Raw genomic sequence first — 13,252 nt, 5'->3', positions numbered from 1 at the left:
CATTGCATGTGGTGGTTTTTCGATAAAAAACTTGGTCGAAAGCAGTTATAAATGGTAAAATGCAAAATTTCATAAAAGTTGAGATGATAAATTGACACAAAAAAAGTTTAGATGCCAAAGTGTAAAATTGTCATAGTTTGAATGACAAAATGTAATTAACTCAAAAAGAAATTAAATTTTTTTTTTGAGAACTTAGACTAGTATTATTTTAGTTTATTATGATTAATAGGGAAATCCGGACCCCTATTGGATTCATTATGAGTTATTGACTCACCATTTTTCCAAGAACTATTCAAATTGTAGTTTTTTATTTTTTAATTATTTCAAACTGTTGGAGTTAGCCAGCTGAGTACATAATGATATTTGGATATTAATTAACAATATATTTGGATATTTGGATAAATGTGGATGCTGGTAGTGGTAGGTGGAGCTTAAATTCAATTATGGAGTGTTGGGATTTTATTTTTGCGTATTGGGAGATTTTGATTTGCCACTAGATTAAAAATATTTATTCACTAAATTGTAGTTTTTAAACTATTCGTAATTTGAAAATCATTTTTTTCTAGCCTAAATTAGTCACAGATATCAATTTTGTTAACCCACTCCCCCACCCCCCAAGAAAGAGAAAATTGTTCTCTGAATGCTAATTTACAAAGATATGATGATTCATAATATACACACAACCGAAATTGATAAATTGGGATTACAAATTTGTAAACAATTTAAAGTAAGAAATATAATGTGAAGACTATGAATTAATCTGCATTCTCATATATTCTGCATAAAATTGAGGACCAGTTTCCTCTGGAGGAGCAGTGTAGGCATAACCTCCATGGCTGGATATATCAAGCCCTGCTACTTCCTCATCCGGAGATATCCTCAAAATTCTGAGCCAATGAAGCAAGTAAAACAATGGCCCCATGGTAAGGCTAACCCACGCCAATATCACCAAAAGTTCAACTAATTGGGCCCCTATAAGTCCCCACCCACCTCCCATCAAGAGCCCGTATGATCGGTGTACCCCGATTTGCCCCGCATCATATGCTTGGACCACAAATTCCTCTTTAGCGAATAGCCCGGTAAAGATTAGGCCCCAAGCTCCACATCCGCCGTGCAATTGAGCCGCTTCTAGTGGGTCGTCCAGTTTGAGCTTTAGGGCCAAGATGTTGAGTCCGATGAGGACCCAGGCAGCGAAGAATCCACAAACTATTGCAGCCCAGGGTTCTACCACGGAGCATCCAGAGGTAATCGCAACAAATCCACCAAGTAGTCCGTTACAAACGTCTAGGCCATCCCAGTGGCCCACGAGTAATCGCCGACTAAATAGAGTGACGATTCCTGAAGTAGAACCGGCTAGCGTGGTCGTGACGGCTGTCCGACCAATTGCAGTCCAGTTCCCTTGGTCTGTCGTGTTGGGATAGGGTACAAGAATTTTGTTAAAGGATCCAGGATTGAAACCAAACCATCCAAACCATAACAAAAATGTGCCAAGAACCACTAAAGTTGCATTATGTCCACGCATTGCCACGGGATTTCCGAAGGCATCGAATCGGCCTACTCTTGGGCCTTCTATAAGTGAGCCCCAAAGCCCGGCAACGCCACCCACCAAGTGAACCACCCCGCTCCCAGCAAAATCAATGGCACCCGACCCGAACAACAATGAGCCCGAACTCGGGCTTAACCACCCACTAGAGGACCAAACCCAATGAGCCACAATGGGGTAAACAAACCCAGACAAGAAAAATGAGAAGATCAAATAGGCACTAAATTGGGTCCTCTCAGCAATGGATCCACTAGTAATCCCAGCAACAGCAATAGCAAAAGCCCACTGGTAAAGAAAGAAGCTATAATCATAAGAACTCGTGGGAACGTCCTTCAAAGCAAAGTAACTCGTCCCGATGAATGGGTTCTCATTCGGGCCTTCCCCAAAGGCGAAAGCAAATCCGAATAAGTAATAAGATAGGCTACCAACAACAGCGTCCACCACATTGGTGAGCATAATGTTCATGGCATTCTTGGCCCGAACGGAGCCCGCGCACAACATTGCAAACCCTAGTTGCATGACAAAGACTAAATAAGCTGAAAAGAGTAGATAAATGGCATTGATGGAATCAGTGACACTAGACTCCCATGAGAGTTCCATAGTTTTGGGAGAAAGGGAAGGAGAGTAGTGAATGATTGGTGCTAAAACAAGTTGGATAACTATATATATATAATAGTGAGATGCAATGTTATGGGAATATATATTTAATGTGACATTTGAAATGTAGCTCAAATTGCTGCATGGGATGGTCCACTTGCTGTTGACAGTCTAAGCATTATGAATCAGTGATATTTAGTATACACATGGTTGTGGATAAGTTGATGATTGGCAGTTTCAATCCCATTTGTTGAATCACTGTAAATTCATGAAATCCTTCCGATTGCATTTGGATTCAAAATTTTGAATTTATGAATTTCAAATGTTTAATTTTTTAAAAAAATTGTTTAGATAATTTCAAATTTTTTAATTATAATTTCGAATTTTATTTTTGTTTAATATTGATGGACTTGACATTCATTTCCAATTAAGTTATTTGGAACTTTTTCTCCAATTTCATCTGTCAAATCTGAATGCTTCCTTAAGGAATAAAGTGGGGCCTTGAAAAATATCTACTTTATCTTTTGACTTAGAAACAATGCTATTGTTGGTTATAAGAACAACGAGTTTAATGTAATTTAACCCGTGTGATATTGTAAATGAGTAAATTATTCTTTTGGAAAAATATAGCAATTTATCCCTTTGTGTTAATTAAAATGAAATAATTTGCTCCCTATCTCGGAAGGTAAATTGCTTTGCAAGATTCTGTAATTAAGTGATATTTTCATAGGTCTTCTATAATTAAGTAATGAGTGAGTGGAATTTCCTGAAACTTTAACTTGCTAAAAGTCTGGGAAATACTCTATGAATTTGCTGCAACCAAGGAATTTTTGCAAGTAAATGCCGTAACTAATTAGAATTTCTTTGTGATTATGTGCTCAAATTTGTACAATTCATCTCTTGAATACTGTATTTGTATGTTATTGATATCAGAAATACATAATAAGCAAGCTCTTTTGTGCTTCACGTCTCCTTGGCCTTAGGCCACTTGTGTCCCCCCTTGAATATTTACAGATATGCTCTAATCTTCCCTAAAGGTCTTCCTTTTCTTCCATGCTACTCACCAATGTACATTCTGTTTTATATAAAATGTCTGGCCTAAAGCATTCAGCTCTATACAGAGGCCAAGAACCTTATACAACTGAATAACTTTGGCAGACCTCTACGTATATATACACATATACATTTATATACACACAGACACATGTATATCAGGCTGTCTTAGATGTTTCTTGGACTTTCTGAATCTTGAATGTTAATCACACATTCAAAAGCACCAACCAAGGCCTTCACCTTACTCTGCCTCATCTGAACCAGTTTGCTTGCAGTCTCTTCAATTACAGAATTCATCAAGCCCGGGTTCTTATTTTTCTGTTCCGCAGCCTGACGATGAAAAGCACCTCTGACGGGATCATTTCTTCTATGCATGAACTCCCCATCAGAAATTAGTCTCCTTATGCTTTTCTCAAAGGAAGCAGCATTTCCATTTTGGATTTCAACAACTCTTGCTCTCCTGAACTTGAGCTTTCTGGGAGAAGAATCCTTTTCTTCTTGGACAACTCTTTTAATCCTTATAGGCCTGCTCTTGATTTCTGCAGCTGAATCTGGTTTCGCATTCTGATTTGAATTTGAACTGGGAGTGGGAGCAGTGCAAGGGGAGTCTTCCTCAGCCAGACCCTGAGTTTGTTTTTCCTCCTTTGGTTCAATAACATGTATTATCTTCTCTGGAATGTTTTCATAGCTGGTTTTCTCAGTCTCAGACTTGGACTTAGTGACCTTCTTCGGTAAGCTCTTGCGAGTTCTACTCTTTGCAGTTGGAACCTTGACAGCCGATCGCTGAGAAGATGAATTAGTAGGAGAAAGATAACTGCTTTTCTTGATTACCTTTGATGTTCTTATCTCCTTACTTGCATTATTCCGACTTGTTCTTATATAACTTGAGCTTTTCAAGAACGTTCCGTTGGGTTGTTTCGTTACTGCCTTATGACATCTTGCACAAGGTTTGGGTTTCAACTCGGTAGGCTGTTTTCTTGCAGAAGTAGACACTAATTTAGCATAGTTTAACGCCTTTTTTCCTCTGTTATTTTCCTGTGATCTCTTCCCAAGAACGATGCCTACATTGTTATTTTGTTTTGGACTGAGAGGAGGCCTTGACTTGGCTGGAAAACTGCGTTTGATGCCGTACTTGCAGAAATCATGGCAAGAACCTATTGAGGCTCTGAGATAATTTGTTTGGAGGCTTGAGTTGCCTGTTGAGTTTCTTCTTAGAGGGCTGCCTTTCGCCCCGATTTTTTGCAAGTTTACTGGGATATTGATGGACAGCTTAGCCATTGTTGTGCAACAATCACAACTTGTAAAGCTGCAGATGAAGATGAGGGGGCTAAAGATTAAATCTATTCAAATACCCTCCCAACTCTTCATTTTTGAATGATTGTAATGTCAAAGGGCTAAATGCATTTAGACCCTCTTAAAATAGCATAATTACACTTTATCACCTTAAACCTTGAAAAATTATACTTAGAATGCTCCATTTGTAAATTCTAACGGAACTGGTGAAAATTTTATTTTAGTCTTGATTTAAAGAAATTAGAATTAATAATTGAATAATAAATTTATGGGTAAATTACAATAACCTACCCTGAAATTTGACATAACTATGAATATCCCTTCATCCTTTGAAAAATTACAAATAACCTCTATGATGTTTGATGAAATTATATAAGCCATCCAAGGTATGAAATATCAATTTGGCTCTTACTGTATTTTTCTGTTTTTTTTAAAAAAATTAAGAACTTATAAAAAAATCGAACGGGATGGATGGAAAAATTTAAAAATTACAAAAAATTATCCACTTAGTCCTAAAAAAGTATTTTTCAAAAAAATAAATAAAATTATGATTTTTAATCTACAAAGACATTTTGGTCAGTTCACCACAAAAAATAGATGAACACCTAACGGATTGGGCTGATTATTAGACGATCGTTTAAATTAGGGGATATTGGTAATTTTTCAAACAACGATGGAGTATTCGTAATTATGCCAAGCCTTAGGAGAGTTTGTTGTAGTTTATCTTAAATTTATTAAACATTCAATATGCCCCTAGATGTATTTGTAATGTTATATTTGAGAAGGGATGAATTTGATATGTTTATATAGTGAAAGGGGCGTTCTTGTACGTGTTGTTTTCTCAAATAAGAAAATTCTAAGGAGAGGAATTTGCAGAAAACAATACCTCTTTCTTGATATCCTCTCTATTCCTTTATTACTTCTTCTTACCCTCAACTCACCCTTCAACCTGCCAAAACAATAACATTCAGAAAAGCATTTACAAAATGATGAGTTAGCAAAGAATTTTACCTTTCAAAGACAAGAATTGGCAGAAAATGGTGGAACACAAATCTCCCTCCCTACAATTATTTCTTATCAATTGAATGTCAATGCTAAAATGATGGAAATTGACACCATATTTTAAGTGGAGGAAGGAACAGTTGTTAGTATTATCTAAAGAAAAGGAGATGTGGAGGAAATTAAGGAAGGCCAATAAAAAACAAGAAAGGGAATTTGGGGTTTCTTGCAAGATTCCTACTTTTAGTGTATACTATGATAAGCTATAGCGTATGGATATAGACACGGTGATATGGATGTGATCTGATATGAACGTGATCATACCTAATATAAAAATTTTGGGATGTGGTATGATTTCGACATAATTATTCTATAAATTTTATACGTAATTATAAGTATGCAGATGTGTATAAGTACGATTTCTAATTAGTATATAATTTATAAGAATATAGATGCAACTATCATGAGAAGTATGTTCACTTTAGTTGCGGTGATAGATGTAAGCAAATATTATTTATAGATTATAATATTATTGAAAGAAAAATAAACAACACAGTTTTAAAGAAATGAAAAGAAAATAGGGTAAAATTAAATCAAATGGGGGTAATATGAACTTTTTGATTAATTCTAAGAAATATTTAACTTGTATAGCCCTTAGTACATAAATATAAAAAATATAAATTATTATATTTAAAATATGTCGAACACATCATCAGTTTTGTACTTCCCATGTCGGACTTTGTGCATTTCTTTTCAATTTTCAAACACGTAAATTGCTTATTCGATATGTGTTCGAGCATGCATTGAAAGACATTTTAAACTTTTGGTGCATTATGATAAGCATGTAATGTAACAATATGATATCATCTATTTGTTTTTTCATTTAGTTAAAGTGTTACCTATTCACATAGTAAAATATATAAAATAAATCAAGTTGTTGCAACTGTTTCAATAAGTTCGTATATGTATTAGAGCTCAAATACATGTGCATGTCGTCTTATTTTTTCCAATCTAGCCACAGCGAGTGCAGCAAAAAGATAACGTGAATAACAAAATATCAAGTATTAATATTAAAATTGCCATTAATAATAGACTCTAAATGATTAATAATATTTCACAAATTTCATGGTCACAATATATATATATTTCATAGAAGTGTCTTCATCCCACATTGAAGATGAAACTAATTCTGTGTCGGGAGGAAGAAAGTTAAACTTCATAACAAATGTGACTCTGAGTTTTCAAATCCTACTTATCGACAAGAATTCACCGTAAAGTTCAGTTCGCTTATTATTGAACCAACAAGTTGTTGGTAACTATAACAATAAATGTGCCGAGGTTGTTATGTGAGAATTAGTAATTAGTAATAACATGAAATGCAAATATTATTACAAACTGTTTTGATAATTTTTATTATCAGTATTATGTGTTGGTAATTATCATTAGTAACAAAACCAATTATCTTTGTGAACAATTTTCTTAATATTGACAAGTTATGCATAATACTTTTACTATTAAACTTTTTGGAAACTATTATTGAATAGAAAATAATGGTTTTACTAAATATAGATTATTAACTTTAGAAATATATGCTCATTCCCAAATATATTAATATTAACCAATTAAGTAAATTAACTATACTTTTTGACTTCTTTTTTAAGTTGCACCTAAGGCAATCAACTTCTGTCTCCCCTCTGAATCTTTTTGCAGAAAATTTGATTTAACTAAACGAGGGAGAAAATAGTTGGTAATTTAATAATTAATAATCAGAAAGGTAAGCAAATTAATCCTCAATATTAATGTGTAAGACCTTTTAATTAAATTTGAAACAGTTTGCAGGATTTCTTGCAGAGTATAGATATTCCTAAAAAGTTTCTTCATGCAGGACTTCGTGTTGCTCAGCTGGGCAACGATCATAAATTAATCCATTGCCCTTTTTTTTTCTTTAAAAAGAAAAAAGAAGCCATAGAGCATCTGGATGTAAAAGCCAACAGTTTATGGAGATCTGGACAAACTTTGGAACAAGATCAATTTTATGTATGCAAGAATGTTCATAATCACAAACAGCTCCACAAACTGATTGGGACAACGTAATATGCTACTGTATGAAAGATCCCGCACAAGGATACAAAGAAAAATTACTTACTTTGCTCCCACGAACTGAGCTGAGCTAATAACGGGAAATTTACTAGTCCTACGTCTACGACCTCCTTGCCGTTTCCTTATGTTTCCCCAACCCTGCAGAACACCTTCTCTAGTCTGAGTAGCATGCTGCTTCATAATGGAGCTCGTCGATAACTTGGAATATTTTCTTGGTTTTGCATGAGTTTTTTTGCCTGAATTTTTTCTCTTGGACGACCCTATTCGTGGACATCCTTCAATTGTGTGAAGACCTTTGGAGAGAGAAGAAAGGGAAGGTAGGACTTCTGTTCGGATGTCCTTCTGTTGCCTTGTCCCCCTAGGATGGCCCTTCATAGACCGACTGGATAAATCACCTGTTTCTTTCTCTTTTTTGACAACATGAGAGAGATTTACAGCAGTATCAGTTGTGTTGTTCTGGAGTTTCGTAACCTTATTCTCTAGATCATCTCTGGTGGAAGAAACAATTTCAGCAAACCAATAGAGATGGTTTCTGAAGCTTTCCAGTGGCTCTGGGATTGCAGCCTTCATATATTCTTGGACTCTACAACAAGAAATTGTCACTAAAGTCTGTGCAGCAATGGTATCAAGTTTCATGGACTGTTCTCCCTCCCTTTGTTCAGATAAAAGAGGAGGCGTCTCCAGTTGAATATCCTCAGACTTGCCTCTCGGAGGAGAACACTCCTCGTTCTCTGGGCTCACTGGACCCTCCAAGTCGGCAGATTTAATCAGGACAATTGTATTTGATGGTTGTGGAGAAGGCTCATGGACAATTGTGCCAGTGTTCAAGTCAGTGCAAGTTTTTGTCTTCAAGAACTTGTCACCAGTGTCTGCAACAGGATTCCCTTCAACACCATCCGCTTTCCTCCTTGCATGATCATAGACAGAGCTACACCCGGGAACTAATGTAGTTTCTTTATTTATGGTCCGGAGATTTTCAAGAATACTTTCTGTCTCTGAAAAACAGCTGTCAGGCATAGAATTCAAATCAATATCCACTGAGAAAGTTATACCATTCAAACTGTCATCACTGCTTAGAAGTGCAGCATTTTTGGGAACTACAGATTCTGGTGTTACTTCTCCAGAAACGTACGGACCATTGTGCATAACCTCCATAGGGCAGGTGTAAGTTTCAAAAGGACCAGTGGACATTGAAGGTTGTGGTTCAAGCTGAATGGGTTCATTCAAATCAATAAAACAATTTGTTTTCCGGCTATTTAAATGAAAACTAGACAAATCCCCTGCTTCATCAGAATCAATTTCTGAATCACTCTTAGGCTGAATGTTGGAGAGTTTCTTAGGAGTATTACGTGTTATTTCAGGTGCTTCAGAAAGATTTCCCTCTTTAAACTGCTTGCCTCCTTCTTCATGGTACATATCAGCTGGAAGTTCAAGATCCAAAATTCTCTTTTCATTTCCTTGGTTGCTGGATGCTGGAAATTTGACTTCAATATAACTGTTTTTTCTGATGGAAGGACCAGGACACACTGTTGCGTGTTCTTGAAAGTTCTCTGCTGCAAAAGTTGGTGGTCGTTGAATGTTGTGTGCTGTTAGCTCAGGCAACTTACAATGTGAATGATCTCCAAGAAGCCAGCTTGTTGCACGTGACTTACTTTGAGAAACATCAGACCAGGCATGAGATGAACAATAAACTGATTCTGAAGTTTGTGATGGTAAATGCTGTGCAAAGATTGCTCTCACTCTCATTTCATCCATCAACTCCCTTTGTCTTCTGTATACTCGATGCAGTTCATGGACCTTTGAGAGAAACAGAAAACGTAAAGTAATTAAACCCTGTGACAGATGTTCAGACCAAGTACAAGTGCCAAATCTATCTAAAAGAAGATTGATGTAAAACTCAAAACATCCAGTTAGCAATAAGGTCAAATTTAATTTGGAAAAAAAGTGATGACACATAATACTAGTTGAAAGTGCCCAAAATATTCCACCCAAATTCCATTGATGATTATAATTATATCAAAGCTGTATAGCAAAAAATTGCAGCATGGAGATCAAGTCTATCGAGAGAGACATGACCTTTTTTCATCCATGCTAAACAAAATGAAGAACATAATTCCTGCAAACGTAGTGTTTCGTTCACCTGTTCCAAAAAAGTTGAATGGTCAGATGGTAGATACCTGATATCTAAATGTGGCTTCATGATACTGTATTATCTGCCTCAGCACCTCCTTGTCATAACCTAAGTACTGGTCCATAGTACATGGTGTCAAAGAACTGTGGAAGCCTCTTTCTTCTCCATAGCTAGGATTACTATTAAATGGGGGCCAAGAAAAGCCACTTGAACCTACATTAAGATCCCTCGCATGGTAATATACAGGGATGTAGCTCGTACACTGCATATTTGCTCCACGTTACCTGAAACGGGAACGTATGATTTTCAGTATTATCCATGATCAGGCACAGTCAAATTCTTGACTAAGAGATAGGATTCATCAATGAAAAGAGTACATAAAACTGATTTTAGAAAATAGTGAAATTCACTTTGATCCTGATACTGACTATATCTTTCGAATTATACAATGCCAAAGTTGCATGATTAGTTGGTCCTTTAAACCCTTAAATGCTGTTCAATAGATGGAGAAGCAGTTGCTACGCTAACAAGAAATCTTACAACATCTAACAAGTCAAAAGCACATGTAATTATATGTACCTAAGCAAAGAATGCAGAGAGATTGTATTGAATAGTGGATATTCACGTTCTTTTCTATTTCTTCATAAAATCTTCTCTCTTTTCCAACCGGAATCATGCCTAAGTAATTTAAACCTATTTATAGTTATATAATGATTACCTGTTGAGAAAACACTTAAGCAGATCAATCAATTGCAAAGGTGTGTTCAACTTTAATCACTTAAGTATGCATCTAAAAGGAATACTAAGAAATTGGAGAAAAGATGAGAAGTTAAAGAACAACCAGATCAAATTCTGAAACTACATAGTCAGAAGATAAAATGATTAGACTTACTCAAGTTAGACATACATTCAGTTCAAACCTTAGATGGTAGTAGAAAGATCAACATGTTTGGGAGAAGATAATATGATAAGAAAACAGTCCAAGATTCTTAAGGATTGTGGAAAATCTACAAAGCATCTTTAGCAAAATGCATATCCATCAATCCTAACAAACAGTTTTCATGAATGTCTTTTCTCCCCGGATAAGATCAAAATGCAAATTTTCCAGCTAAGCAGGATAAAGAAGTTCGGAAAGCAAGAGAAACCATTAATTAATAAGATTCTTTGTACATGCATTAGGCCGAAAACTTTATCAGACAATCAGGTTGTAATAAGATGAGGAGATGGTAAACACCAGATTAAATGTTCTGAAAACTTACAAAGAAAAGAGAAACATTAAAGAGACACAATATGAAAAGGGGAGAAATATTCAAGAAAGTTACATTTGAAAAAGCCTCAAAAAGAAGAAAGAAAACCAAAATCTTCTGACAATGCGTGGATCGCAGCATTATGTCTATCAGCCCACCATCCAAATCTCAAACTCTTACAGACCAAAAAATCCAAAGGAAAACACACACACGCACAGACGACACTGACACAGACACATTTTGACACAGAGAACAGCCCAGATGAGCTAACGGACACAAGATCAAAACCCACTCAGATTATCAGAAAATTTTACCTCAGGCAAGAGACAAATAAAAGCTCACTCAAATCCACTGCTTCAAGAATCCAGTTACACAATCCACTGATAATCCACACAACTCCAAAAACTTGTCGTTTAGCATTCAAAATTCAGGAGACCCACTCACATTAAAAGCGGAGAAAAGGATATGGGAAAGAAAGAAAAGCATCGGAGAAAACCAGGCCGAAAAGGAGAGAAGCGTAGAGAACCCATTATGAAGAAAACAGAAATGAGCTGAGGGACTTTGAGAAAGCTGACACTTAGAGAAAGAAAAGCAGCAGGTGGAGGCCTATTCAGTGGTTTGGAAAAAGGGAAAGGAAGCCATGAAAGGAGGCTTAAATTTGTCAACAAGCAAAGGCTTAAAGAAAAGGAGAAAAGGCCCTTAGTGTGAGAGAGAGAGAGAGAGAGGAGATTGGAGTTTCTGGATCTGCTGGGGCCACACACTCTTTACAAAGAAGGTGGACAGAGAGAGAGTGAGAGAGAGAGAGAGAGAGAGAAGAATAACTTACATGAGAAGAGACATCGGATTTGTCAAGATATGGGGCCCCCAAAGGGAAGGGTGGGGGGGGGGGGGGGGGGCGGTGTTCTACACTTCTACTTGAACATTGATGGAGTAATTGCTTGGAATTAGGGAAATTCGTATTTTTGGTCTAATAAAATAGCGTGTGTTACATTTTAATTCCATAATTTATGGGTTGAGTATATTTAGTTTCATAAAAAATAATATAGTATTTTGATTTTATTGGATAAAAATTATAGCACATTTGATCTCAAGTATATAAAGTTGTAGCACATTTGGTTCCACAAGATATAAAATTTATTTCCTATGGGACCATAAATATGTTATATTTTTTATCATATGAGATCAAATGTGTTAAATTTTTATTTTGTAGGACTAAAAATACTACAATATTTATTTTATGAGACTAATATGCTAAGCCTGTAAATTATGGGACTAAAAATGCAACATATCTTATCGTGTGGGACTAAAAGTGCAATTTTCTCTTGAAATTATTATCTAAAGATGATATATTTATATAATTATTTTGATTTAAAAATATTATATATAAATTTATTAAAAATATTATTATTTTTTATATTTTTTATTTTTATATTATATATATATATCACCAACAAAAGACAATATCGTCACAGGATCTTTTAATATTTTGCTTTTTTACTTTCTCTTATTTTCTTTTTTGAAGTGGTCTAAAAAATAAATTTTACTTATGTTTTCTTAATTCACAAACCTAAAAATAAGTACTTCTGCTTATGCTTTTCAAATTATATACTTAAATTAAGTACTTTGCTTATAATTTAAATTAAGCAGCAAACTGTAAGATAATGAGAAGATGCTTATTACAACTTTAGTCATTTTTTTTTTTTGTAAATAAACTTAATTTTTTTATGATTTTATTGACATAATTATCTTTTGTACATTCTAAAACCGTCCCATCTCAATAATGACTAAAATCTACCCACCTACTAACATAATTCGTAATTTTATAAATAAACTGGTGAAATACCAAATATTTCCACTCGAATTCTTTTCTACTCATAACTATTATTTTTAAATATTTTTAATATTTATATCTTAATCACTTATCCACTTTTGTAAAGCATAACTTTTTGCTAACACCCCTCAATTTTAGAAGAAAATCACAGTACAAGATTTGCAATCAAAAGTTTCATTTTAGTATCTAATTAATGTTATATTTTATGCAAGTTTTGAGTGGACTTTTACCTTTACATCTGCTAGTAATAATGATATATATTTATATATATAGATATGTATATATTTGGAAAGTTCTATAGTTTTTGAGATGCAGTTAGTTTTTTTTCAAAAAAAATGACATGAAATCAAAAGTATTAATTTAGCAAAAATATATTGGCTAATTATTTATTTTGTTAGCTGCAAATATATTGTACCTCTCTAAATTCTTGGTTATTGTTGAACTTATTTATTCAAATA

At 34.8% G+C, this 13,252-nt stretch overlaps 3 protein-coding genes across 6 annotated transcripts; all 3 read right to left on the bottom strand.

Annotated features, from left to right (window-relative positions):
* Positions 1 to 647: 647 nt before the first annotated feature.
* LOC105169386 (ammonium transporter 1 member 3) lies at positions 648 to 2,199 on the bottom strand. Its single transcript, XM_011089781.3, has one exon. It carries the CDS (start codon positions 2,141 to 2,143, stop codon positions 749 to 751), a length of 1,395 nt encoding a protein of 464 aa, XP_011088083.1. The 5' UTR covers positions 2,144 to 2,199; the 3' UTR covers positions 648 to 748.
* A 1,162-nt stretch (positions 2,200 to 3,361) lies between these two features.
* LOC105168836 (uncharacterized) lies at positions 3,362 to 5,636 on the bottom strand. The gene is made up of 3 exons (XM_011088994.3): positions 5,498 to 5,636; positions 5,373 to 5,435; positions 3,362 to 4,499 (listed from the first exon to the last, which is right to left on the bottom strand). The coding sequence occupies exon 3, from the start codon at positions 4,469 to 4,471 to the stop codon at positions 3,362 to 3,364; it is 1,110 nt and encodes a 369-aa protein (XP_011087296.2). The 5' UTR covers positions 4,472 to 4,499; positions 5,373 to 5,435; positions 5,498 to 5,636.
* A 1,864-nt stretch (positions 5,637 to 7,500) lies between these two features.
* On the bottom strand, positions 7,501 to 11,736 carry LOC105168834 (uncharacterized). 4 transcript variants are annotated; one of them, XM_011088991.3, is made up of 3 exons: positions 11,278 to 11,736; positions 9,763 to 10,000; positions 7,501 to 9,382 (listed from the first exon to the last, which is right to left on the bottom strand). In XM_011088991.3, the coding sequence occupies exons 2-3, from the start codon at positions 9,982 to 9,984 to the stop codon at positions 7,628 to 7,630; spliced, it is 1,977 nt and encodes a 658-aa protein (XP_011087293.1). In that variant the 5' UTR covers positions 9,985 to 10,000; positions 11,278 to 11,736; the 3' UTR covers positions 7,501 to 7,627. The 4 variants fall into 4 exon arrangements, with proteins under 4 accessions (XP_011087293.1, XP_088740060.1, XP_088740059.1 ...); XM_088883934.1 differs by lacking the exon at positions 11,278 to 11,736 and adding an exon at positions 11,039 to 11,238; XM_088883933.1 differs by lacking the exon at positions 11,278 to 11,736 and adding an exon at positions 10,609 to 10,960.
* Positions 11,737 to 13,252: the final 1,516 nt, after the last annotated feature.

This window comes from Sesamum indicum, linkage group LG8 (assembly GCF_026168435.1).
Source record: "Sesamum indicum cultivar Baizhima isolate 11 linkage group LG8, ASM2616843v1, whole genome shotgun sequence".
Taxonomy (NCBI): Eukaryota; Viridiplantae; Streptophyta; class Magnoliopsida; order Lamiales; family Pedaliaceae; genus Sesamum; species Sesamum indicum.
This window is presented reverse-complemented; position numbering and strand designations above follow the sequence as displayed.